The sequence below is a fragment of the Barbus barbus genome, assembly GCF_936440315.1.
Source record: "Barbus barbus genome assembly, chromosome: 29".
NCBI lineage: Eukaryota > Metazoa > Chordata > Actinopteri > Cypriniformes > Cyprinidae > Barbus > Barbus barbus.
In genome coordinates, this window is record NC_136757.1 from 21,046,465 (window position 1) to 21,073,792 (window position 27,328).

Genomic DNA, 27,328 nt, shown 5'->3' on the forward strand with positions numbered 1-27,328 from the left:
TAAACAAATTTAGAAGCACAGATTTCACTAAATACACAGATTTTTCAACAACTATTCAAATAAACAGTCATAACTCATAAGAGTGAGTGCATGGCATTATAGGCTTGGCTACTTTACTTCATATCAATGGTGTGTGCTTGTCCTTCAGTGAAAAGCACATTTGAATTGCACTTTTATCCATGCTTGACCTGACAAATATTTCAAATAACTTTCAACTTTTAAGCTGCACAGTTCGAACAACAGAAATAATAACAATGCCATTTTCAACAAAAAAGGACAGATCGCATTGTAAGGCAGTTATGAACATGTTGCACATTGCAGTCAATGAATCTATTAAAAAAATGAATAGCTTCACGAAATAATTTATTTTGAGTGTATCTTTATTAACCTTTCATGCAGTACGTCATCAAACCTATTACAGCTAAATTCATTATTGACCTGCTATTCAAATATGTATTATAACATAATACATTGCAAATGGATGTTTTTTTTTCATAACCCTTGCACAATATTTAAAAAAGAATTTGTTAACCTGTAAAAGATGGAGAGGTGAAATGATTTAAGATTATTTCAAATTATTAAATGTAAAACAAAGACGATTTTGGACTTTTACCTGTTTTACCTTTAATTTAATTTAGACTTAAGCAATTCAATTCTGAGATAATCATGAATGACAAACAATGACCAGTTCCTGTTTTTAGTTTCAAGAACCTTAACCTTATGACTGCATTTTTTACTTTGGACTCATATCACATGGTGTATTTGGCAGTCAGGATCCTGTTTTGGGTTCCTCACAGAGCTGCAGACTCTACAGACTGATCCAAAAACAAAGTTTGACTCCAGACTCTACTTTCATTCATTTAAAAAGGCTACTAGCTCTTAAACATTTACTAAGTGTACAACTGGTTTATTAAAACAGCATTGATGTGCAAAGCTTTTTATATTCACCACAGGCTTTAAAAAGTCTTAATGTCAGTTTTACACAGTAATTGATTGATTTACATTTTTTTTTATCGTGACCTTTATCGTTCACTGTTTGCCACAAGATCAGGCAGCCAAGTCACAGAATGTAATCAATCTGTTGAAAATTACCAAGCGACTTTCAAATTCTCAAAAGGGGCCATTCACGCAGAAAGTTGCAAGGCACTGCAAAAGATGCAAGTAATCAGTCTAAGTCTAAAGTCTAAGATGTCTGTCTACTGCAGTGGTTCTCAACCAGGAGGGATGAGGCCCAATAGAAAGCCTTAGTAAATTTCAAAGTGGGCCTCAAAATGACATAAAATTAAAGACAAAACAAGCATTAAAATAATAATTTTTTTTTATTCACCCTTTCAAGAACAAGACTTCTCATAGTTTTAAAATCTTAAAACACTATGGGTATTTTATAAAGAACATATGTTGTAATTTGTCTGGGTATGCCAAGCTCTAAAATATTTGTATCGAGTATAAATTGGAAGTAAAAATATTTTTACAATAAATAATGCCTGGAAAAGATTAGTTAATTCTTGAACACTCTTAGTTTCTGTAAATTAAAAATAGCTTGAATACAAAAGTCATCAGAAGACTTACCAGAGGAAACCCATTAGCCTAGATGGGGTGGGGGCTTCAAATATTTTTGGGGTCATTATGGGGCCTTGGAATCAAAAAGGTTGCAAACCACTGGGCTAGTGCGTGTTTACTTTGAAAAACAATTGAAAATATCCTCTGTGGGAGCAGTCACAAATACCTTTTGAGAATTCCTGAGAAAGAAAAAGACTCTTAAGGACGATCATTGGTTTATAGAGTTTAAGTGCCAGTTGGTTGGGCAAAAAGAGCTCTTATGAATCACTTCTGCCTCAAAGGTTGTGCATGACACCCTTGCAGCCCATTTGAGCAGTGTCCACTATGATCCTGCTGGATGTTTTCGCAGAAGAGGAGAGCGAAGAGCTGTCAATGGGTTCTTACGACATGCTCTGCATACTAAAAACATTACATGCGTTGTACCATGAGTGAAAACAGACAGAGGCTTGAGACAATTTGGGAACAACTTTATCTTACATCGAAACTGGTTCACTGATTCAAAGAGAATGATTTACATGGAAATCAAATGGCTGGATCTTGGCCCTCTGGAGAGATGTTACCCTAAAGAAGTCGGGGAACATCAACAGCTTTACATCATTTTCCAAAGTTAAAATCATTTCACATTGAGCTTTCCCTTAAAAAGCGATTTGCTGGAAACTGAAGGTAGGCTGAAACGCTGCTTTCCTGCTTGAATTAGTATAAATGACTGAAAAACAAAGACAAAAATCCTCAAAGGAGCCAAATAATTTAGTAGTCAATATATAAACAAGACTATTCAGCCCACAGTTAAAAGTACGATGCACAAGCTAACAAAAGCAGTGCAAAACAACTACTAAAATGTAAAACAATGTCCAAGTGTCTGTATAAATAGAATAAGTTACCATTCTAACTGTAGTATGACTTTGTCTGATGTCGCTCAAATGAAACCTAACACAAAACAAATCCAAACACACTAGAGTCTGGCTTACAAAAGCAACATCCTTATGGGATGATGCTTTTGAACCAACATCAAACCATTTCAGAGCTAAAACAAGAGGCACATGGGAGGGAATTACATATATATAAAAAAAGAAAACATGATATGGGTATCTTTAACCATCACAAATTCATCATGATATAATCAAACCCAACAACGGCCGAACATTTTGCAGGGAGACCCATCCAGACGCGTAATCCAGTCACCCGCCTGAGGAGCTCTGAGAAGGTCTCATAGGTAGTATTTTGGTCAGGGTCAGCATCTGAGAGGATCAGCGTATCATTCAGTCTTCGATCAAAGATTGAGACAGCAGTTAAATTTCAGAAAAATAAGAGAACATGAAATCAGTGCATAAAAAAAAAAAAAGTCATCTTCATGACGGGACCCGTCAATGCAGTTATTCCTTAAAAGCAGCTGCTTATAATGCTTGAAGACAAAAATGACAGTGTACAAGTAAAATACAACTGCGAGTCTTTCCCCGCTCAGAAAAGACCAAATTCTCTCACCACTGGATGCATTTCAAATAAACCAATAAAAATAAAAACAGGCCATCGAAAGGCAATAAAATATTCACAGAATTCAAGGCCACGTATGAGAGTTCAGTGTCAAAGTCGGAGGAAGTTTCGTACATGTAAATCATGCTGAAGTTGGACGTGGATGTCGGAGCGAACTGCGATTATTCCTCTTCGGCACAAAATGTACACACATCCAGCGATTATGTCAGCAGTAACCATACTTTTCTTCTTAATGAGAGATGGCCTCTGAGGGGAACAAGAAAACTAAAAATCCAGGAGCACTGAGTCACATTTAGATCTTCCGATCTTAGAGAGGAAAAAAGGTTTGCTAGCCATTAAAAAAAAAAAAAATCATTTTGATATTGCATGAGACCACTTGTGAGGATGCAGGGCAGTCCCACCCAATTCCATTTCCTGTACATGTACTCTGTCTATGTCATCGATGGCCAACTGTGAGTTTCCAGAACGGAGCAAACAGACTGGCATCAGACGCTCATGGTCATGGAAGGAGAGTACTGCTGTAAAGACAGAAAGAAACAAGTTAATACACTCTACAGAAAAAGTACAGATGCATTTTACACCAATTTGATGGTTGTGTTGCGTTGTGCTAGCATACCAATTTATTTTTTTAGAGCTGTGCCTGGTAATGGCACATTGTTAAGCTACATAGCTAGCTAACATTTTCAAAACAGCTATAATACAGGGATCCCCAAACTTGTTTTGTCAGCCAGACCTCTTTGAAAAAAAATATTTGCTTGAGGTACAGAATTGAGACGGAGATTTTAAGTTTATATTTTATTAGGTTGATACACTTTAGTTGGCGTTTTATTATTTTGATCAAATAAAATGTTTTTAAATAAAAAGCATTTTCAAGAATTATTAGCTTTCCAGCTTTACAAACCCCTGTTGTAATATATAACATAAAGGGATGTAAGAGTTGATGAATCTTACATTCTCATTCTGGAAGGAGTGAAGGTAGCTGCCTCCTACATCTTCATCTCTAGGGGTCCCGGGTGGATTGCTCATGCCACTCATGTTGTTAGGAGAATTCTGATGATAAGATGTGAAACTTAGTTGGAAAGTTCTCATATAGGATGTGAATAAGTAGTGGATAAGAGTGCTGCAGAGATGACGTATATTTATTTATTTCTTTCTGGCCAACCTGGAAATTAGCATCACCCTAGTTCCAATAGAAAGCTTTTGGATTACTGCAGAAAATATTCTGTCTATATTTATGATTTTTCTCTGTTTCTTTTTTCATGATAATCTTCACATATGACCACAACGTATGAAGTTTGAAGCCTAAATACAACTGTCAATAGTAAAAAGCTAAAGTTAGGCTGTAAACGAACTACATCACAGCGTGACTTCAACATCAATACCCCTAGGTTTTTGAAAACTCTTTCGATCTTATTTTAAAATCTACAAGTTTGATTTAGAATAGTTTGTGAGAGTGCGAATACAAACACAAGCAGCTTTAAAAACTCACTGCTGTGTGTGTGCACTTAGGATGTAACCATACTTGGCCACGTCACGTCACATCACTTTAAAAAAAAAAAATGAGTGGGATATTTCTGATGTGTTTTATGTCAATAGCTATGTTTCCATCCACCTATTTTTATGCACATTTTGGAATATTGCATAAAAAAAAAAAAAAATGCTGGATGGAAACGCCAAGATGCGCATAAATTCTAAAAATGTGCATAAACTTATGCGCACATTTGAGTAGGACAAACATTTTATCCGATAAGAAAAAATGCACAAACTACAATGGAAACATTTACCAAATAAATTCCTCCAAATTTCTCGTTGCACAGCATCTATATGTTGTTATGGTCATTCTGAAATGCCTGAGCAAAGTCTGTCGTCAAAGAATTTTCGTATAATTGTCGTACACGACTGCATCCCCAAACAGCTGGAATACACCTCCGAAAGCAATGACTGCATTTTATTGTTTCGTCTGCTCGCTCTAAGGCGCAAGTAATTTTATCATGATTGAAGATTATTATATTCAGTGGCTTCTCCTAGTTTTCTTAGTGACATTTAGTGTCAGTTTACCAGGAAGTGATGATTTTGTTCTCTTTGGATGGAAACGGTCATTTATACGCAAATGTTTTATGCGATATTCCAGTTCTGTGCATAAGTTTAATTTGAATCTTTGGATGGAAACATAGCTATTGAATCAAACATGAAAATATCTTGAGTTTGTGTTCACCACAGACCTCATTTCAGGCATTTAACAAAAAAACCTCACAGACTTCAGGATGATGGAACCGGAAGTGCAAAAATGCTTACTTATTTCCATGTTTTAGGACCCACTCCTGCAGCGTTCTGTTAAACATTCTTGAAATATATCTAATTCTGACTCCAACCAAACATAACATTGGTGGTCTTTAAATACTACTAGAATGATTATAATCACCTTTGGAAGTCCATCCAGGTCTCCTGAACCTATAAAGGCACAGGATAAAAATAATAATAATAATGTTTTCAAATAGATTTAAGTTTTTATTTGAAATATAACCATGTGTTTTTACAGTAGCATTACCTCCGTTCATATGCATCGGGTCCATTCCTGCCATGGCCCCTAGGGGGCCCTCAGAGCCTGGGCCTATGGGAAACTGGACAAAACCAGCCAAAATAAAAAAAATCAGACATGTTCTGTCATCAGACAGTAATGATGAAAAAGGGTAACATGAACACAGCCAAGGGCACTTCTGCTGTGCAAAGTACTACACTAAGCAATTTCTGAATGGTGTGCCTCTGAGAAATGAGTCAGCAGGTCTGTCTCTTACACTGTTGCGACCTCCACCTCCTGAGTTTATCATGGTGTACAGGTTTTCACTGGAGTTGTTGGAGTCTGTGGGTGAGAGATGTTACATTAATGGGATGGAAATCTCTGCATGATCAGTTAAACAATCAATATTCTGCTTTAGGCAAAGCCTGGGGTAATTCTGGCATCTATTGAAATCACAGTTAAACTAAATCCAATAAAGAAGGTTATGAAAGACTCTTAGTGTGCTTTCTTAACTGAATGTGTGGCAAACAGACCTGCAGGACTAGGGACAATTCCAGGTGTTCCTGGAGGCCCCCCTCCTTGTGGACCCTGGAGAAACAAATAGATTACAGCTTTAAATTAATACTCCAAAGTCTTTATGAATTATTATAGTAATAAAATGTGCAGTAGATGAGGAACTTTTTTTTTTTACCCCATAAGCACCAGGAGATGGTGATGAATATGGCATCTAAACCAAAACAAACAGAATTATGTTTGGGCATGTAGTATTCTGTTATAGAAATACATGTAATGACTGTAATAAAATACTTAAAATTAGACTATATTACATTGTTGGCATTTGGATTTGGCCATGGAGGTCTGCCATTTCCAGGGCCCCTGCAAAACAGAAAAATGTGGATTAGTATTCAGTTCCATTTAATTAGTCATTTACATCATTAACTACTGTTCAAAAATTTGGAGTTGGTGAGATTTTTAAGAAGTCTCTTATGCTCACCAAGGCTGCTTTTTTAAATAAATAAAAAAACAGTGATATTATGAAATATTATTACAACCTAGAATATTACAAAAAAAAGTTACTTTAAAATGTCATTTGCTCCAGTGATGTCAAAGCTGAATTTTCAGTCTTCAGTCACATGATCCTTCAGAAATCATTTTAATATGGAAATTTGGTGCTCAAGAAATTATCAATGCAACAAAACTTTTGTGCTTTTTATTTTTATTATTTTGATACATTTTTTAGGATTCTTTGATGAATAAAAAGTTCAAAAGAACAGCATTTAGGGGCCGTTTTACTAACAGCTTGTGCCAGCGCAAACCGTCTTTTGGCATTAAAATAGTACTGTCAGGTTTTACTAAAGACGCGCAGTGACGAATTGGCGCCGAGAAGGCGTGGAAACAGTTATTTTTGCGCCTGAACTTATTGAATATGTATTCCTATGAGTTTCCCTTTCAGATGCAAAATTTATGGGAGGAGAGTATTCAAATGAATCACGCAACGCGTTTCACTAACGTTTGTGCTTGTAAAAATACTGGTATTTGTGCAATTATTTAACGCCCCAAAAAAGCATGTCTTAAACTATTTTGCACTTGAAATGGCTGCAATTATTATTGCTAGTAGGAGGCACCGCAGAGAACAGAGAGCGCGTGGTAGAAGGGAGAGGATTTTTTTCCACACGTAATTTATTGGGAATGCAAGAAGAACACGGAAATATCATTTGCCAAGCCATGTTATTTTTAATTTGCTTCAGGAAATAAAAGACGACTTGGAATCCTCAACTAGGAGTCACGCAATACCAGGTCTATCAAAACTTCTTGCAACTTCTAGCATTTTTGGCCTCTAAAAGTAGTTCTTTTCAACATACCATGGCTTCTTTATTTGGTCGATATGTAAATTAGATGTTGCGTCTGTGTTCTTTAATATGCACGTTGTTAGTAAATCACCCAAAGAAATTTCCACGCCCATTGGCGCTCTTTTGGAATTTGCCGTTTAGTAAAACTGGCCCTTAATTGGAAAAAAAACTTCTGTAATATTATAAATGTTTTTACTCACACTTCTGATCAATTTAATGTGTCCTTGTTGAATAAAATATTACTTTTATTGAAATATTAATGTTGTCGCAAAAGGTCTTTCTTACATGTTCACTCCTGGCATGCCAGGGCCCATTGAGTTGTGTGGTGGTCTCATCCCTCCTCCAAAACTCTGGGGGCCAGGGCCCATGGGACCCATTCCTCTAGGAACATTCATCCTCTGCATTGGCCCTTGAGATGGGGAAAGGAGATGTCAAATCAGTTTAGGTCATCTGCAGCTTTAAAATATGTTAACTCGGATATACTCATAACTCATGCTCACCCTGCAGTCTGGGATCCATGTTTGGGAGCATTGGCTGGGCAGCTGGAACTCCACCAGGGGGCTGGAAAAGTGTCAGTACACATTTAATTTTAACATCCGTTTTTCTAATTAATATATTTTTAATTGGACATTTTAATTAAAGCTACAAAAGCTGACATCAAGACCACAATGATGAACTCACCTGGTTGCCCATTCTGATGGGGGGTCGTGGTCCCCCACCAAAGCGAGGAGACATGAAAGGCTGCAACACAAATCAACTTGTCATAAAACTATAACAAAGACATTTTGTCTGAATCTAATGAAGTTGCAAAGATGCCTGCGAACACGGGGGAACCACAGCTCGGCAGAGCAGGCTAACAGGAAGACGGCGAGAGAGAAACAATTCAGAGGGCAGAATCAGTCAAATGAAATAGTCCGTGAATAGACAGGAGCCGCTACCTGGCCGTGGGGTCCCATCATGCTGTTAGGGGGAGGAGGAGCGTGAGGGGAGGCCTGGGAGCCGGGAGGGCCCTAAGAAAGTGAAGAGACCACACGAGAGGAGAGCAGGAGCGAGAGATCGAGCAAGGGAAAGGCAGCAAGTGATAAAAAGGGCAATGAAGAGACAAGAAAGAAAAAAGAGAGAGTCATTAGGCTATTTAAAGAGCTGGAAAGAGAACAACACCACAGAACGCACTGAGAATCATAAGTGACTGGTGGCTGAACAGATAAACTCACAGTGACAGAGCAAAGCACTTGGACAAATTAAATGAATCAATGGGTGAACAAAAAGGATCAGCAAGAGCACAATTTAACATTTATGAAGAATTCAACAGGAGCAACAGAATTTTAATAGAGAAAGCCAATACTGGACCCAACACCGAGTAGTCAGAGCTGTCCCATCATTCCCTGTTTTTACTTAAGGTTACATAATTGAAAAACAAAATCATTTTCACTTTTAGTCATACGAACCTCTGCATGAGTTCCCATAAATACTGGTAAATTTTAAAATTTAGGAAATATATAATTTCAAAATAATACTACTAATACTAATTAATTATTATATAGAATACAACAAGATTATATAGGAAAAAGTATAAAGTATCTTTTCCATATATATTCATGTTGTATCCTATAAAATCATTAATTGTGATTATTTTTAAATTATATGTTTCATAAATCTGAAAATAAATTAAATATATAGTTATTTCTATACTTTATATATACACATATTCAAATCTAAACTATATATACATATTAAACTTTTTAAAAACTATATGCATACAGTTAATAATAATAGTAATAATAATAATAATTTTTAATATTTAATACTTTCAAAGATATAACTGAAATGGAAATATATAATTTTATAATATCAAGCTATTATTATTAAAATATAAATATTCCAAGTATAATACATTTATTTCAATAAATTGAAATAGATGTAAATAAAAGAAAATCTACAAATAAATAAATAAATAAATATATATATATATATATATATATGTAATTATACCTAAACAGAGATGCAAAATATATTTTTTTATATTTATTTTGTATAGAAAGAGTGCATGCATAAACTTAACTTGCATATGAATTAAAAAGCAAAGACAAAAATATTTAAAAAAACATTTAAAAGCTATATATACACATACATGTATTAATAATAATAATAATAATAATACATTTGTATAACACTTACTATAAAAAGATAGAAAGCTTTTTAAAATCATGAGAAACATTAATTCACTGTAACCAAAGGTTTGACTGATAGTCTATGCAGGGTTTGGATCAGTGACATCTTAAAAATATCTCACAAGACATGAAAAGGTTTAGAAAGAGGGTGATGATCTAACCTGGAAGAATCCAGGGGGCATGGGTCCACCTGGCATGCCATCTCCTGGTGGCATGTTCCCAAGAACAGGACTGGGGGCTGCTGCGGCACTCTGTGGGCACAAATCATTAAGAAAAAAAAAAAGACCAGGACACATTAGATGGGGGAAAAACACCTATACATCTTAAACACTGATTTTTTTTCCTCGTGGAATAAATTTGTTTTCCTAAAGTAGAAAATGCAGCTTAATGCATTCTAGCACTCATAAATCTGTGCTCTAACAGCAAGCAATAAAGCCAACGGCATAGCCACAACTGACTGGTGTAAAATCCAATTTGAAGGTCTACAAAACCAAGAGGAAAGAACTAGGATTCAGAGCACAACAGGGATTTGATCATGCATATAATGGCAGTGGAAAACGCACAGTGTGGTCTGCTGCCTGTCACACTTCAGCCTGAGTTAACCGAGCAAGGCTTTTCAGAGAGCACTGTGAAATACCACAGGAAGGAGGTAGAAAGAAAGAAGAGCAGCTGACCCTGATGGAACAACACAGATCAGAACCGGCCAATGTGAAGAGTCAGACCGAGACTGATCCACAACAATAGAGCAGCTACACTTTTCATTCAGACTATTCAAGTTCACAGTTCAAGCGCCAAGAGGACATTTTATTTTTTAAATCAATATAAAGATCAACCCTAATCACATTCTTAATAGACACAACAAATATTTTCTGAACATATCATTCAAACTTCATCAGTGTTATGGTTAACTAAAACAAACAAATAAATGGTCTTTGCCAATTGAAATAAAGATGAAAATATAAATATTACATGAAATTAAATTGTAAATAAGTTCAATATGTAAACATTTCTAAAGAGGAATAGTAAAAAAACTAATAAAGAAGTCAAACGCACATAACAGAAATACTAAAACTTATTTTAAAATAAAAAAACTATTCAAAATATTCATAAATAAATAGCACTGCAGTGCATGTTATTCCAAAGAAAACTAAAGTCTGTAGTAAAATTCAATGACTTGATCCACTTCCAAATGTCTTTTTTCTATTTTGGCTGACGTCACCAAGGCTGCCATTTCCTGTTTCGAAAGGTGAGCAATCCAACAAAATGAAAGGAAACTCTGGAAAAGAACGCCTACTTTTCATGATCCAATCAATTCTCAATGGATAAAATCAATTTTCACCCTTCCTCCTCTTGCTGAGTGTCTTGTTTCGCTCTGAAAATTATATTACTTAAGTGAAATGGGTGGGAATGTAATTTTATGTCACCTTAGGATTAGCTAAAATTTCTCATAACCAAGGAAAATCCTTCAAGTTAAGCCAGGGAAATGTTCCTGGTTGTCCTACCCTCATGACAGCCCTCCATCGGTAATCTAACATCATTAAATCACCAAAATGCCCCGAAATAACAAAACAAATCCAACACAGTCCTGCTCCACACAGCTCTTCCTTCCCTCACCCCCCAAGTTCGCTTCCATGCTCCTCGTTCCATCTGTCTCTTCCCTCCCTTTCAATCTGCCTACCGACAGGCTCCATGACAGCCATCAATCACTCTGCATCCCCACCGCAGCCCGAGGGGGAGTGTTTCCCCTGACACAGCATGAAGACAACATGGCCACTGTTTAAAGAGGGCGCAGCCTCCTCCCCCACCCTCTGGAGAATAAGAGAGCACAGACCTGACGCCACGGTCCCGACCACAGCTGGGCACAAAAGGCAGGAGACTGCGGCGATCACACGAGGACTTCAAAACAGAATGCCCTATAACACTCCTGAAGATCCAGCTACGCTGAACATGCAGCTAATTTTCGCATTGGCGGATAATGTTTCATGTATCCCTGTATGGCAGCATCCTTTCAGATTAGGATGTCTAGACAGAGCAGCTAGAGTTTGATTTTTAGACTCGCTGCATATGACCTCTGACCCCTCACTAACGCTTGCGGCTAAACAACAGCGGCCATATATTATTGGTAGGAAGCTAAAGCTGGAGATTTTGGCCTAAGAGTCGCATCATTCCTATATAAGATGTTGGGAAAATGCATAGAAATGAGATTTAGAGATGCTACAATTTGCATTTCATGGAAAACTAGGACTTAGCTTGCCTAAAAATTATATTATTTGATTTGTTATTAACTTCATGCCACTGTAAAGGGCTTCTGCCTGAAAATCCATTTGTGACCCTGGACCACAAAACCAGTCTTAAGTCAAGCGGGTATATTTGTAGCAATAGCCAAAAATACATTGTATGGGTCAAAATGATCGATTTTTCTTTTATGCCAAAAATCATTAGGATATTAAGTAAAGATCATGTTCCATGAAGATATTTTGTAAATTACCAACCTTAAATTTATCAAAACTTAATTTATGCATTTGCTAAGAACTTCATTTGGACAACTTTAAAGGCGATTTTCCTCAATATTTTGATTTTTTTGCACCCTCAGATTCCAGATTTTCAAATAGTTGTATCTCAGCCTATCCTAACAAACCATACATCAATGGAAAGCTTATTTATTCAGCTTTCGGATTATGTATAAATCTCAATTTGTACTCTCAATTGACCCTTATGACTAGTTTTGTGGTCCAGGGTCACATTTTCAAAAGTACCACGTAACACAATTTTGAAATATCTATCAATAATAAGAGCTCTACTGGTTTAAATTTTTGTTCACGCAGGACTTGATTTCCAATTAGCCGAACATCATGTACATTACAAAGCTGATCATCCAAGAAACGTAGCATCTTTGTCTAGAAACAGTGATGATTCCATGGAAAACCCTGCTGACATCATTGCTATTGTAGGGGTGATTACTACATCCTTCACACACGACACTGTACACACTTCCTTTTTATAAAACAGACTCTTCCAGAGTCTGCAAGATTCACAGGCACATGAAATCCAATTTTGTCCTCTAATATGCATATATTATGGAAACAGTCTGTGCTTTTCTGTACTCACATAGTCATGGAAAGCCTTGGCCTCGCTTGAATGTTCGCATGTGTCTCTCCTCTCAGGAGCTGCACAGTAGAGGTCCCAAAAGACACTGGGGTAAAGAAAAAAGTGGTCAAATATGCCTGCAAATGCCCATGGTTTGTGCAAAAATTATAGCATCATTTACTCATTTTAGTGTCATTTCAAACCTCTACGAGTTTTGCTTCAATGGAATAAACAAAAAAACATTTTTGTTGGCAAGTTTTCACAAATTTCAACACAAATTTCAGTCTGTTTCTTACATAATCATATGGTTTAAAAAAATCATCATTGCATGGACCATTTTTATGATACTTTTGCATGTTTTTTGAAGCATGAAAGCTTCAGTCTCCATTATTGTAACTGCATGTAAAAGAATGACCAGTACAATCTTCAGAATTTCTCCTTTTGTGTTCAGTAGAAAAAAAAAAGTTTGTGACACGAAGGGGAGTAAATACGGACTTAATTTTCATTTATGGGTCAACCATTTCTTTTAATATTATAAAAAGACAAAATACATTCAAAATACTCACCACCACCAGGAATGCAGGAACCCAGGAGGATCTCCCAGCGTGATGTTCTTTTCCCATCGGATCTAAAATGGATCAGAAAACGATCAAATCTTTTATAAAATGCAGTCTGTGTGTGCATAGGCCTGAAATACATTTTCAATTTTAATGTTTTCAAGTGTGTGTCAGTAAAAAAAAAAAAAAAAAAAAAAAAAGTATGGTCCTGAGATTGGGGTCCTTACTTCTGACAGGAAAGTCTGCGCTGACTTCTGAGCACCAATGTGTAACAAATACTCATAAACATACAAAGCTAACCTGCAATAAAACAGAGAGAATACAATATTAAGTTAATAAAGCAACAATTAATAAAAAAGGCATAATATGGTTGTGAGGACAAATTCAAAAAATCAGTATTGTGTCACACTCCTCTCTGGTTTATACTTAAACAGTGTCTATGGTAAAAATGAGTGTATTATCCAAAGAAAATGCTCATTATATTGACCAAAAAATAATTTACATTTCCATAATTTAAATATTTAATTTATTTATACTTTTTTATTATTCATAACCCCCCCATTGAGCAAGAATGCATCTCAAAAACATGCTAAATGCATAAAAACTAAACAAAAGACGGGACCCACTCCCCTCCAAGACTGGCGTCTGAGGCAAAATGAAACAAGGAACACAGAAGCGCCCGTCCCGCATGCAGAAACTATTTCAAATGGCCGCATTAAAATGTAGGTGATTTAAAAAGGCACGGTTTTTATTCTGGATCACATCACAATAACCAGAGTCGAAAGCTCTGTGCCATAGGGGGACCCCAGAATGGCGCACGGCTGGGCACTTTCGATTCAACGCTCTCGCGACAAGCCTATAGCAGCAGCATACGCTCCATATGCAGCCGTGCCTATACTGCTCTAACAATAGGCTACATCCAACACAATAACACACGCACGACGGCCGATGTTCAAAAGACCTTACTTTTCCCGAGCTTGACCATCTGATGGCACGACGGAGCTTTTGCCTTTAGGAAACATGTTTTCTTGTGCACGGGAGAGTCGCCCGCGTTCCCTTTTCCTCTATTTTCGACAATTCATCTGTCACTGCTCCAGGTTCGACTGCACAAACTAAACACACTGACGCCTTCTCAACCAACCTTGACCACTGGGGCGGGGAGAATGGAGTTGTTTGATTGACAAGGGCAAGTGACCAATGGCAGAGCGCTATTTCGCTTGCGTATTGCCCTGCAGTGACGTATGCTCGTTGACCAAATAGTTCCTTCCTCCAATTTCCTGTGATTCTTTAAAGATGGGTTGCATTAAGCGCTCCACATTAATTAGCCCTGTGTTTGTTTACTGTGTTGCCTTAATGGGTTGCATACTATAATAGTAAAACTGTGAGAAATCGCAAGGGAATTAAGCTGAATCATTCACTGATATGTATTATTATGGCTTGAAAATTAGCCTATTGAAATAAGTCTTATTAATTACAATAATAATAATTGCAATAATAGTCTTATTAATTACAATAATAATAACTGCAACTGTTAGACATGTTTTCTTATTTATTTTCGTTCATATTTACCACTTTTACGTCAATGCACTTTTCAGCAGCGAGAGTAATCACTTCTCTTTGCAATAACTTCAGATGCTTTAGACATGATTACATATGGCAGGTTAGAGAACACGTGTTATATGTTTATGTATTGACTTCGTGTTTGTTAAGCAAATTCTTAAATTAACTAAATGATTAAAACCCCCACACGTAGATTATGTTTGTTTCTTAATATTTTTCTATAATAAAGAAACATTATTCCAAACTAATTCCATAAAGTCAGACTTGATCCTGTGTAATGCAATCAGTCTACCTTAAAAAGTTTCTGGGCGGCACTGTAACTCAATAGGGCTTAAAGTGAACAGTCGAGCGTCTGATTGGGAATATGAATGTCTGTTTGTTTATTTTCATACATCTTGCAACGTTTCAGACGTCAGACATTGTTTCTTTCTTCGTGCAAATGAGAGTGGTTTGACATCATGTAAGTTTTCTCATTACTTTTTTGCCATTACCAGCCTGCCCAGTTTTAGTTCAGACGCATTTGACTCTTGGAATGTCACAGAATAACCTGCTATGCAAACTTTGGAAAACGTAATCATGCGTTTTGCATAAAATTCAACGTAATGTTCTTGTGAAATATCATCGTCGCCTATCTTTTATGCATTTTTTTTATTTTATTAGAAAATATATATATAGGCCTAAAGATGTATAGTCTTTAATAACTTTACGTAGTCTTTCATAACTTGTCTGCTGCTCACAATGAAAATAATACATTTATGAATGAGTAGAATGATGTCAGTCAACTACAGGTAACATTACTTACTGTCCAGTTTCTGTTGGAGGTCGTTTGTCTGACACATGACAGGCTCTTGTAGGCTATTGCGCTTTGATCATGCATCACGGCACACTAATTATTTGATATCTTTGGTTAAATTTCTATGCTTTTAATAGTAAATTACATTCTGGACAACTATAATGGGATGAGCTGTAATATGTTCTTACATGTCTGTTAATAGCTGAACTATTTGACTGTGCACAGGCTTATTCTAATAACAAACAGAAACGATTTACGCGTATTAATCGCTATGGCACGTCGTTTTTAACAGACAAAAAGCCTTTGTCCTGTATATAATCTGGCAGGTTGCACCTTTAATCTGGAAGTCATTGCAATACACACAGCTTGGATGATCCAGCCAATGATTTTTCTAGATCTATCTCTTATGATTTTGATTTCATTTACATAATTATTTTTATTTATACAGTATAATCTCTTCTCATAGGCTCTGCAGCACAGTAATTCCAAAAGGAATTTTTTTAAGATTATAAATCTGTTGCAAGTGTTGCACTTTCAAGTAGTCTTATTTTTTAACTAAATTGGTGGACTGACCCCTTTTGAACTGACTCAAGATTTCTGTGGCTTATGAAAACAAGCATATGCTCACTGTGTAACATGCATTTGAAAGGTTGAGCATGAGCGTGTTTGATGATGAGTCCTGTGAAGATGACAACAGTTACCTGCCCTGATATTCATGCACATTTTTATACAGGACCACATATAAGAGGATATGACCTAAAAGCTAAATTTCCTGATCTTCCTGATATCCTTCAAGACAGTGATATTCTAGCCTAATGCTCTTACCAATGCTAATCGCCACCAAATATGCACACAAATAAACATCTTAACATGTATGTTGCTCCAACAGAGCCCTAGTCATGGCGAATGAGTCCAGTGATCCCATGCCGCTGGAAGAGCCCATATTTATTCTGGGAAATGGAGAGATGTACAGGAACCAAACTGAAGTAAAGATGAGCCAGATAGTCCTCCCCTGCCATGCAAACTACTGTGGAGAACTCAGTGCTGGGCAGCTGCTCAAATGGATGGACTCCACCGCCTGCCTGTCTGGTCTGTTTTGAATGAAACCATTATTTGTTTATTTCTTTTAGATTTAGATTTTATTTTTTACTTCCTTTATCGAATGATCCCTGCCAGTGATCTAGTAAAACTGCTTCCAGCCAAGTTAAAAACTAAAGGAATACTCTTTTAGGTGATTTGATTTCACTCTGAATCATTGTTGTCACATTCAATATTCATGTAAACACCTCCACACCATATGCTTGTGCTAAGTGTCATTAGACATTGCAGATGGAGGACTCTGTGCAGTTTGGACTGTGATTTCCATCCTCGTACTGTGAATAAACAGAGTAACAGGCTGGTGAGAAAGTTTAATGAGTTGGAATGATTTGTAATCATATTTCACTGATAAAAGGCAAAAGCATTTCAGCTGAGAATGTGGCTAAACCTTTGTAGCATTGTGAAGAGCACAGATGGTGGTTGGTAACAGCTTTACATGGTTCCCTTAATGTTGCTTAAAATAAGCTGCGCAGGCCTGTTTGTTTTTCACTTCGTTCTGTAGCATGGAACATATTTTTCTTCCTTCAGGATTACATACTTAGGTGTTTGCTTTTCAGATGAACCTGCTTAAATGCTTGCTGTGGGTGTAAACATTATAATATTTGCATTATAATAATTATAACATTATAATAATTATCAATATTTGGTCTTGTTTCCAGCTGAGAGACATGCTGGCTGCTCCTGCATCACTGCCTCAGTGGATGACATTCACTTTGAAACCACTATAGGGTAACAGCAGCTGTAGGAAATAGTTATTCTGAACTGAAACAAACATTTTTGTTCATTATAAAAAATGTGTTGCTCTGTTTCTTCATGCAGGGTTGGACAGGTTGTAAACATTACTGCTAAAGTCAACAGAGCCTTCACATCCAGCATGGAGGTTTGTGGGAACATCTACTACTATTTAGCAAAATACATCAGAAATTAGTGAGCACAAATGATTTTCTGATATGAAATCAAACATCAATTGATATTATTAACATGCAGAATTTTAGTCATTGACTATAATCCACCAAAAACATGTTTCTGCATTTCACTTGCTCTAACTTGTGTGTTAATCTATATGGGGATATACTAGAAAATATAATGGGATATAATAATACAGTTTCATATATGGCAAACTAGCACTTTTTTCATTTACAATTTTTCATATATGCATGGATAATACTACATTGTTACATGTAGGCCTAATAACTTTATTAAAACACTAAATTAATCAAGTTCTCTATCACGAGCTCAACACATATTCATACATTTGCACATTCTTTGTATAGTTACACATTCCATGTATGAAAATATGTGTGATGATAGAAGAATATGATATTAAAACTTTAGCTTTTTTGCTGGGTGGAAAATGATATTTATAACTTAATGGATTGAGTGCTAAATGTACTATAAATATCTATATATATCACAATATAAATTTTCCTCAAATTTGTGTACATCTATTGTACATACATGTTTCCATATAAATATGAATAGTACATAAATTCAAATATAATTTACACACATATTGCCATATTTTATTATAAAATGTATTATTGAATATAAAATTCCATACATTACGATATAAAAGTAAATATACTGCCGCATATGTTTCAATATATACATTTTATTGTAATACATTACACATAATATATTATTCTGAATATTTTCAATATACACTAAATAATTTTAAATATTCATTGTTAAAATAAAATGAAATATATTTTCTTTGCATAAGCTGCAAATATTGTTGACTCTTATGATAAATTGCTTGCAATGTTCCTCATTTGTAAGCTTCTTCTAAATGAAGTACGGCCAATGATGTGGGTCTTTGTCTCAGGTCGGGATTTTGGTGAGCTGTGAGGATCTCTTCAGCGACAGACATTGGAAGGTCTGTCACGCTTTCGCCACCTTTGTGGCCCGACGTACCGAAGCAGGAAAGGTAAGAAACATCATGTCAAACTAAATCAGAACAATTTTAGCCACAAGTTTTCAATCAGATCTGTGAAAAAGATCTTGGGTCAGGTCCAGGTTTTGTTAGAGTTGTGATTCATCAGTGCAGTGTTTGGGTTTGCACAGGTACAGCTGAAGCAGGTGATTCCACGCACGCAGGCAGAGCAGATGGAGTACAGCCTCGCAGCCGAGCGCAGGAGGATGAGACTGATCCATGCAGAGATAATTAACGACCTTCTCAGCAGCTGCTCCTTTCAGACAGGTGAGCGGAGACACTGCTCACTCAATTTCTCCAGGTGTGTTTGTTTACTTGCAAGACTTTGGAGAGAGGTCTCAGGAACACTTGCCACAGGAAATGAGTCATGAATCAGAAATTGAGTTCTGATTAAAGGTGTCATTCTGTTTGTTTGGTGTCTCTTTATAAACACTCCGCCAACACTCATTTAAGAGTATATATATATGTGCAGTAAACCTTCACCACTCACTTACAAAGGGTCACGTGGTTTGAAGTGTGTAGAATAAATAGACTGTAAGACGCAGTAGCTCTGATAAGTGGTGCTCTATCTGTTTGTCAGTGAGTGAGTGTCTAGATTACCAGGATGCGGTGCCTGCGGAGCGGACTCGGGTAGAAAGCGTCGAGCTGGTGCTCCCGCCCCATGCCAATCACCAGGTCAGCACGTTTGGTGGACAAATCATGGCCTGGATGGAGAATGTAGCCACCATCTCTGCCAGGTGTACATTCACTATTTTACTACAGTCAAATCTGATGATAAAAAAAGATATTTAAATGAATACGCAAGGAAATCATTGGTGTTTCGGTGCATTATACTCTATGTGCTTTTTCTTCTAGTCGTTTGTGTAATGCTCACCCAACTCTGCGGAGCATAGACATGTTCCACTTTCGTGGGCCATCCCACATTGGAGACAGACTGGTGTTGAAGGCAATTGTAAACAATGCTTTCGAGAAAAGGTACGTCTATATCAAGAAAAAATTGTGGACCACTGGGATGGCTGTGGCTGTGTATATTTATTTACCATTCAAAAGTTTTTTTTGTTTGTTTTTATGAAAGAAAATGTTTAAAAAGGTACTTTTATTCAGTAAGGACACATTCATATGGTCAATGACAGTAAAGACTTTTATACTGTAAGAAAACCAAAAACATTCAAAAAATGCTGTTCTTTTGAACTTTCTATTCATAAAGGAATCATAAAAAAAGACTGGAGTAATGATGCTGAAAATTCTGCTTTGCATCACAGGAATAAATTACATATTAAAAAATATATTCAAAAAGAAAACAGCCTGAGTGAGTGTAAGAGAAGTTATATAGAGTATATAATTGACATATTTTAATATAAAATTTTAATATTTGATATAAATTATAAAAATATAAAATGCATATATTTTAATATAAAATTTATTTATCATATTTGTTTTATTGGATTATGGATCAGTACCACTATGTAGTAGACTATAAGGATTTAAAATCAGTAATATAGTATATAGCTATATTATAACCAGTAAAAGCTATGGTTCAGTATCACTTACATCCATGAATCATGGAAGCCCGATTTATCTTTGAGCAACCTGAACAGCTGGTATTTTGTGTGTGCTATTCCAGTATGGAGGTGGGAGTGTGTGCGGAGGCCTATCAGGGTGGAGAGCCCCTGCGACACATCAACACTGCCTTCATGACCTTTGAGGTCTTGGACAATGACAGGAAGCCATGCACGTTGCCAAGGATACGGCCTGAGCCTGTGGTGAGCACTGTAACATTCCTGGAATCCCTCACATGGTGGAAGAGTTTAACTTGATGGAGTTCAAGAGGGTGAAACAAAAGGAATGCTGGAACTGAAGTGTTTGATTTATACTGAGTTTTTAAAACTATATCTTATTATTTCAATAATAAATCATTATCTTCTCATCCTGTCTTTTAAGGATGGTAAAAGACGCTTTCAGGAAGCCATAGCCAGAAAGAAAATCCGCCTTGACAGGTAAGATTGTGTCTATTTTAACAGGTTATGTCATATTCGTATGATAGCATACGCCTATTTATAAGCTCTGGCTGCATGTCATATTCAAAGTTAACTTTACAGCTATAAAAATTCATGCATAGCAGACCAGCATGGAACACTAGATCACATGAGCATGCTCTCCTCTTACAGGAAGTACATAATATCCTGCAAACAAAGTGAGGTTCCTCTCTCGGTTCCCTGGGACCCAAGTAACCAGGTATATTAACCTGTTCTAGTAGCTATAAATCTCATGGATTTGCTCAACATGCTTTGTTGGACCATGTGACTAATCCATGTCTTGGCAGATGTACCTCAGTTACAATAATGTTTCGGCACTGAAGATGTTGGCTGCCCGGACTAACTGGGTCTTAACCTCAGAGAAAAAAAAGGTAGATAAGTTTTGTACACTTAAAGTTTCCATTTTGTCCTTTTGATATTACATGGGTGACTTGAGCAGTAAAAATGTTGTAGATGCTTATGGGAAATTAATGAGCTGAAACATTGTGCCCAGGTGAGTTTATACACACTGGAGGAGAACCAGATGTTGTGCTTTAAGGTGGAGACTCATGTGGCTATGGCGGCCGAGCAGGTGTTTCTCTTACTGTCTGATCTCAGGCGAAGGAAGGCATGGGACCACCACTACCAGTATGTCAAATTCATTTTAAATAACAAAAAGAAAATATAGAATTTTATAAGTGACAGATTTTTAACAGCCATTTTTTTTTATTTCTATTTAAATTTAATGCTGTTCTTTTGAAATTTCTATTCCTCAAAGGATCCTAAAAAAGTATCACGATTTCCACAATAATAATAAAAAATATAGTAGCACACCTGTTTTCGACATTGATAATAATTATAAATGTTTCTTATGTTTCTTGAGCACATAATCAGCATATTATAATGTTTCTTTTTGTTTGTTTTTTGTGAAAGATCATGTGACACTGACTGGAGTAATGGCAAAATTCAGCTTTGCCATCACAATAATATATTTCATAATTTTTTTTTTTTAAAGAATAGTTATAGTCTTATTTCTCAATATTGCTGTTTTACTGTATTATTTATCAAATAAATGCAACCTTGGTGAACATATAGACTTTTTACAAAAAGATTTTAAAAATCAGCAGACTAAAAAAAAAAAAAAATCCATTAAAATCTATAAATTAACACTTTTTGGTCCACTTTTTGCTGCAATGTAAATTTAAATTAACAGTTACTTTTACAAGTGTATTTTTTATTTATATCTTACAGGTTGTTTTCTGCAATGGCTGGCAGATAAAATAAAATGATTATATTATGTATATTATTAAATTATGATTATATTATGATATTATAATGAACCATAATAAATAAATATGCCTTAATATAGAGAGTGTGAAGTGATAACTGACCCGCATGAAGATGACACCATCTACCAAGTTGTCACCCCCTCTGTGACTAAAGGAGGCAAAGTCCAGGACTTCATCCTCCTGGCCTCCAGGAGGCGCCCTTGTGATTCTGGGTAATCCTCAAACTCCTACAGAATCTCTATATTGTGTCTTTCCATAGGACAAAATAACAAGTTCTTACATATTTGTCACTTTTAGAGACCCTTATTTGATAGCCTTGCGTTCTGTGACCCTGCCTGCATACCCTCCCACTGAAGACTACAACAGAGGAGAGGTGCTGTGTGCTGGGTTCAGTATCTGGGAAGAGGAAAACTCATTCACTAAGGTAATAAGGTAATCATTATACTGAATGAGTGAATGAGTCAAAGTTAAAGAATTAACACAGCTTTAAACGTAGCAATCACTTTAACTGAAATAATGTTCATGTACATTAACTAATAACACCGTTTATAACTCATGTTTAGAAACTGCTTAGAGTGGTCCCTGGTGCTGCCACGTAGGTGTTAAAGTACTGAAGGTTAAGTGCTTATGTATGCATTGCTCTCAGATTTCTTACTACAACCAGGCCACACCTGGCGTGCTGCCCTATATCTCCACTGACATCGCTGGGCTTTCCTCCAGTTTCTACAGCACCTTTGCCTCATGTAGCGCTTTCCTGGAGGAGAATAAAGACAGCCTGGCTTCCCTGCCCACCTCCACCCTGTGAGAAAGCTGAATTAGACAATCTATGCTCTTCAGAAACTGATTTAGCTTTTTAAAACTGGTTATGTCAAGATATATAAGGTTGATACAGACATTCACATTTAAGTTTAGTATAAAATATCATTAACTTTAAGTACGTAAAACTCTTATTTTCCATTCACTCTCAGAAAATAAAGGCACAGAACTGTCACTGAAATGGGACCCTATGATACAAAAGCTGAAATGTACATCTCTGTACCACATTTACCTCTAAATGGTACATATTAGTACCTTAGGGTAAGGAGTTATACCTTTTTGAATTTAGAAAAAGGCATTAGCATTGTTATCAGGGGAGTCTTTTTTGTTGCTGTTGAAACTCCATATATATACAGTATATAATATATAAGTATATACAGAATTATTTTGTAATGTAGACTTGATGAATATTAATATTATTTTTAAAAAGATAATAATTCTCTCTTTTTTTGTTGACATTTTACCTTTTAAGCTAGAATTAGGGTCATGTGCAATAATGTAAAACTCTCTACAGATGCTACTTCCAGAAGACTAAGCTAGTATATTGCACTGTTGTCATTCTCAATGACTCAAAGTACTCCAAATAAAACTAATAAACTTCAAATAGGTGGCAAGGTCGATATGAGGTACTTCCTGGGACATGCACAATCACGTTTGCATAGATTTTCAGTCTAGTTAACGACGGATGTTAGAGTCTACCTTTTTAAGTCAGGCCAGAACAATGCCTTGAATTTCACAAATAAATGCTGTTACATGTAGCAATTTAGTGTGGCTCATCTTTATTAAACGTCAAGACAAACTTGCCTTGGCATTTAAAGATCATTTAAAGGTCCTCTTGTTATACTACAAGTGTTGAGAAATGTAGCAAAAAATAATATTGTTATTTGAATCTGTTCTCCTACTAAAACATGCCATTCAGTTCATATTTTTAAGTGCTTATGTAAAGAGTGTAATAATGACCCAGATAATGTGGAATTATTTGTTATGTAAAGTTTGTGGCTACTAGTTTCTTAATACTTGTGCCTGACAGATGGGGGTGGTTGTGTATTAGGGGAGTATTTTTGGATTCCTGTTATGTAATATTTTGGATTTTGAAAAGAGGAACAGATCTCAATGTCTATAATATAATCTTTGCAGACATCTTCTGGTAAGTGCTGTAATGTATTATACTATTCTATACATACAGCTTTTGAAGCTACTGTACACTATACTGTACTGTACTGAAAGGGTTCTAACTAACCAATATTTAAATGTAATGTTAAATCGAGAGTTTGATTAAAAACATTTATGCATTTATTGCTGGTTACCACGTTTCCATGTGTTGTATCTAAGCACGGCCTTCGCTAGAGAGTTGTGCTGTTGGCTGAAACTGCAAACCATCTCTTGCTCCTGGATCCTCATCCTCTTCTCTTCCAAAAACCGGGCATGTTTCTGACGTGCATGATGGATGTCCTGCTCCAGCTTGGCTCTCTGTAGAGTAAGAGTCTCCTTTCCCGCTCCAGCCACAGACGCACTTCTGTCCTGCGAGCTTCTCTGAAGTTGTCTCGGTGACCCTTGGCTACTTCACGGTCAGTCTGGCACTCAGTTACCTTCTCTGCAAGGTGTCTCTGCATTCTTGCTTTATCAAATGCTTGATGGACTCTTTCAAGGACTTTGAAGGGGGTGAGGCTGATTTTGTCATGGGAACAACCGATCAGACACTTCCCTGAAGTAATGGCAGAAGAGTGTGGCTGTAGACCTGGTCTCTGAGTGTGAAACCAGCTGATGGCCTCACGGACGTCCTGTCCTGCAGCTTTACAGGACCACAACATGTCACTCAGTGGCTCACTCTGGTGGACCAAAGCTTTTAGTCCCAAAACATGAAAGGTTCCTTCTTCAATTTCATCATTATAGAGATCAACAGTCACACTGATGTCTAGACAAGGAAAACAGCAGCATTCAGTGATTCAAATCGGTCTCTTAGAGAGTTAACCCAAGTCAGAACTTCTGTTGTACCTTGGTCAAATGTAGATGGGCCTCAGATTTCAGACTTAGACTGCACTGAGGAGTGTTGCATGGTGCTTTTATGTCTTGTTGACTGTCATTTGATTTAACGCTTGCAGCATCCTGTAAAACCTGTGTAAATGTGACAAATGCATGAAAAGGGAAGAGTCTACATTTAGATGCACCCTACAAAATTAATTGAAAAATTTTCAATGCACCTGTTACCACATTTAATAAATGCATGGTTGCAAGTAAAAAAAACAACAACAACAAAAAAACTAGTTTATTTCATTAAACCTTCTAAGTTGCCAACATTATTTTAATGAGTTTTGTTGACATAATAAAGTTGTTAATATGAATTTAATACAGTATGTAAACTCAAATTTCTGTGTTAACTGATTGTCTTAGAAAATGTAGTTGTAGTAACTTAATAAAGTTGTAGTAACTTAATAAAATTGTGTTGTTAATTTCTGTGCAGTAGAGTTCTAGTTCCCAGCATGCTTTGCATTGGACTAGATAAGGAGAATAGATGTTCAATGTAAGCAGTATTTTATGTGTTTCTTATTTAAGAGAAAGACCTGTTAGTGTTTGTGTTTTTTATTTAAGAGAAAGATCTGTTAGTGTTTGACATTTAAAAGAGCTTTTGTAATGTTGAGGTTTTTGTCGTTACAATTTGTGCTGAAAAGTACATGAATGTAAGCAGCAATGACTGTCCCTCTCAATACTTTTTGGTTGACCATAATTTCTTATAAATTGTCATGACGTAAAAGGAATAATCTAAACAATAGCATTTTTTTTTTTTGAGCCAACACATTATTTTTTAGAGTGTACTGTGTTTATATTTCATACTGTCATGTTACCTCTGGGTTGCCAGTTTGCATCAGTTTATCAAGGTTCACACGAATACTTTGGATCTCTGTATCTATCTCTTCATTTTCCTTTGGCTAAGAAACATAACTACATTTTAGAATACTGTACATGAGCATTTCAAATATTACTAAATGCTTTACTTTTTTCATTTTTTTCACATTTCTTTTTTCAGACAAGCAGCACTGTTTTCAACAATGATAATAAATGTTTCTTAAACATCAAATCAGTATATTAGAATGATTTCTGAAGGATCATGTGCCACTGAAGACTGGAGTAATGGCTGCTGAAAATTCAGCTTTGCCATCATACATCTCAAAATAGATTAAGATAGAAAATAGATATTTTAAATTGAAATGATATTTCACAATATTACTGTTTTTTATTGTCTTTTTGATCCAATAAATGATCAAATATAAAAATAAATTACTGAACCCAAACCTCTGAATTGTAGAGTAAATCAGTCAAATATAGTACATACTTGTTCAGGGTGGTCATCTGTGTCCTCCTCCATGGTTTTCTGAGACTGGGATTGTATCTGGTCATTTTCTGTGTTCAAAGGCATGGAAATGAATGCTTTCTCAGACGTTATTTGTTTCTTTGTACTGCAAAGCCTGACAATGAAGAAATCCTCTTAAAACCAAAAAACCTAAATAATATCTTTATTAATAAGTAACTGTTTTGTACTTTATAGTGAACAAAATAAGCATAAAAACGTTGCATAGCAAAAAAATGCAGCATATTTACCCAAGACTTTTTCTAATTAAATGGCCTTGAATCCAGCGCTGTATAATAAGTGCAAGGGGAATAAACAGCCTGAATCCTGTTTATCTCAGAGATTATTTTATATGTCACTTTCATCTCTATCTCAAATGAATTCTGAGGAAAAAGAAAACATCAAAATATGTTTAAATATTTTTTTTATTTTTGCACTTAGACATAGCCGTAAACACAAAAAACAAAGGACTCCAGGATAAATAATGAGCACTAACCGACTTTGTAGATGGGTACAAACTGACACAAAAGTGTTGATTCATGGCTTTGAATCGAATAGGAAGAGACCGGTTTTGTATGATTTCCTCATCAGAGATAACAAAGTTGTCCAAGGCCTTCAGTGACCATATGCTGTTGACCAGACAGTGCCTGTAACTCTTCTTTAAACTGAGCGGGGTGTCATAGAGAGTTAAAGCGGTCAGGTTTAAACAGCCAGACAGGCCTTTAATATTGTTCCAGGTTGACATGTTGTCGTGTAGATATAGAAGTTGCAATTCTTTCAGATTACTCCAACATGAAGTATCAGGGAGCTGAACAATCTGAGCAGAAAGATGATAGTTAGTGATTTGTTCTCCTTAAAGTGAATCAAATATTCAGGGCAGCAAATGAAATAAATACCTGATTTCCTTTCAGATGTAACTTCACCAAGCGAGTGCATTCCATCAGAGCTTCAATCCTAGTCAGAAAGTTGTCAGCCAAGATGCAAATTCGCAGTGCTCTGCAAGATCCAATCTGATCCAGACTCTTTAAAAGCAAACTGCTCAATTTGACCATCAAAATGTCCTTCAGGTCTTTCTCACTCTCTGATGTCCAGTAGCCATGATCCAGTATCAGAGACTGAGAGCAGTTTGCCAAATAGGCCCAGTATCCCTCCAGGGAATTCATTTTCACATCTTTGTGAAATTCATCTCTGAAGGAAACATTTTTTCATATCACAAAAAACATCCTGGTAGGACTACTGTCAAC

The 27,328-nt window shown here is 36.1% G+C and overlaps 2 protein-coding genes and 1 pseudogene across 6 annotated transcripts; 1 reads left to right on the forward strand and 2 right to left on the reverse strand.

The window, feature by feature from the left end:
* Positions 1-1,307: 1,307 nt before the first annotated feature.
* Positions 1,308-14,385, reverse strand: LOC306848878 (single-stranded DNA-binding protein 3-like). Of its 4 annotated transcripts, none has more exons than XM_079383653.1 (17): positions 14,201-14,385; positions 13,462-13,534; positions 13,244-13,305; positions 12,699-12,783; positions 9,752-9,841; positions 8,358-8,429; positions 8,101-8,160; positions 7,920-7,980; positions 7,705-7,828; positions 6,397-6,445; positions 6,261-6,296; positions 6,103-6,157; positions 5,847-5,911; positions 5,600-5,672; positions 5,474-5,502; positions 4,003-4,101; positions 2,009-3,569 (listed from the first exon to the last, which is right to left on the reverse strand). In XM_079383653.1, exons 1-17 carry the CDS (start codon positions 14,254-14,256, stop codon positions 3,537-3,539), a joined length of 1,122 nt encoding a protein of 373 aa, XP_079239779.1. In that variant the 5' UTR covers positions 14,257-14,385; the 3' UTR covers positions 2,009-3,536. The 4 variants fall into 4 exon arrangements, with proteins under 4 accessions (XP_079239781.1, XP_079239779.1, XP_079239780.1 ...); XM_079383654.1 differs by having other exon boundaries at positions 2,017-3,566; positions 14,201-14,368; XM_079383655.1 differs by lacking the exon at positions 8,358-8,429 and having other exon boundaries at positions 1,308-3,569; positions 14,201-14,369.
* A 727-nt stretch (positions 14,386-15,112) lies between these two features.
* LOC306848880 (acyl-coenzyme A thioesterase 11-like) lies at positions 15,113-22,727 on the forward strand (the record flags this gene model as incomplete). Its single annotated transcript, XM_079383659.1, has 16 exons — positions 15,113-15,254; positions 16,477-16,676; positions 17,345-17,414; positions 17,505-17,565; positions 18,511-18,612; positions 18,750-18,885; positions 19,199-19,355; positions 19,474-19,593; positions 20,243-20,381; positions 20,560-20,615; positions 20,787-20,853; positions 20,942-21,025; positions 21,148-21,281; positions 22,003-22,134; positions 22,220-22,346; positions 22,569-22,727. Exons 2-16 carry the CDS (start codon positions 16,487-16,489, stop codon positions 22,725-22,727), a joined length of 1,734 nt encoding a protein of 577 aa, XP_079239785.1. The 5' UTR covers positions 15,113-15,254; positions 16,477-16,486.
* A 1,304-nt stretch (positions 22,728-24,031) lies between these two features.
* LOC306849114 lies at positions 24,032-27,247 on the reverse strand (annotated as a pseudogene). The gene is made up of 7 exons: positions 26,981-27,247; positions 26,581-26,901; positions 26,336-26,467; positions 26,070-26,202; positions 25,582-25,665; positions 24,769-24,853; positions 24,032-24,653 (listed from the first exon to the last, which is right to left on the reverse strand). The product of its transcript is annotated as an uncharacterized misc_RNA (transcript).
* Positions 27,248-27,328: the final 81 nt, after the last annotated feature.

Bases quoted from the DNA above. Each gene is read 5' to 3' on its own strand.
- LOC306848878 (XM_079383653.1), bottom strand. From the start codon at position 14,256: ATGTTTCCTAAAGGCAAAAGCTCCGTCGTGCCATCAGATGGTCAAGCT. The intron at 12,784-13,243 runs GTGAGTATTTTG...TCTTTACCCCAG, and splicing joins TTCCTGCATTCCTGGTGGTG to TGTCTTTTGGGACCTCTACT. The intron at 5,503-5,599 runs GTAATGCTACTG...GTGCCTTTATAG, and splicing joins CCCGATGCATATGAACGGAG to GTTCAGGAGACCTGGATGGA.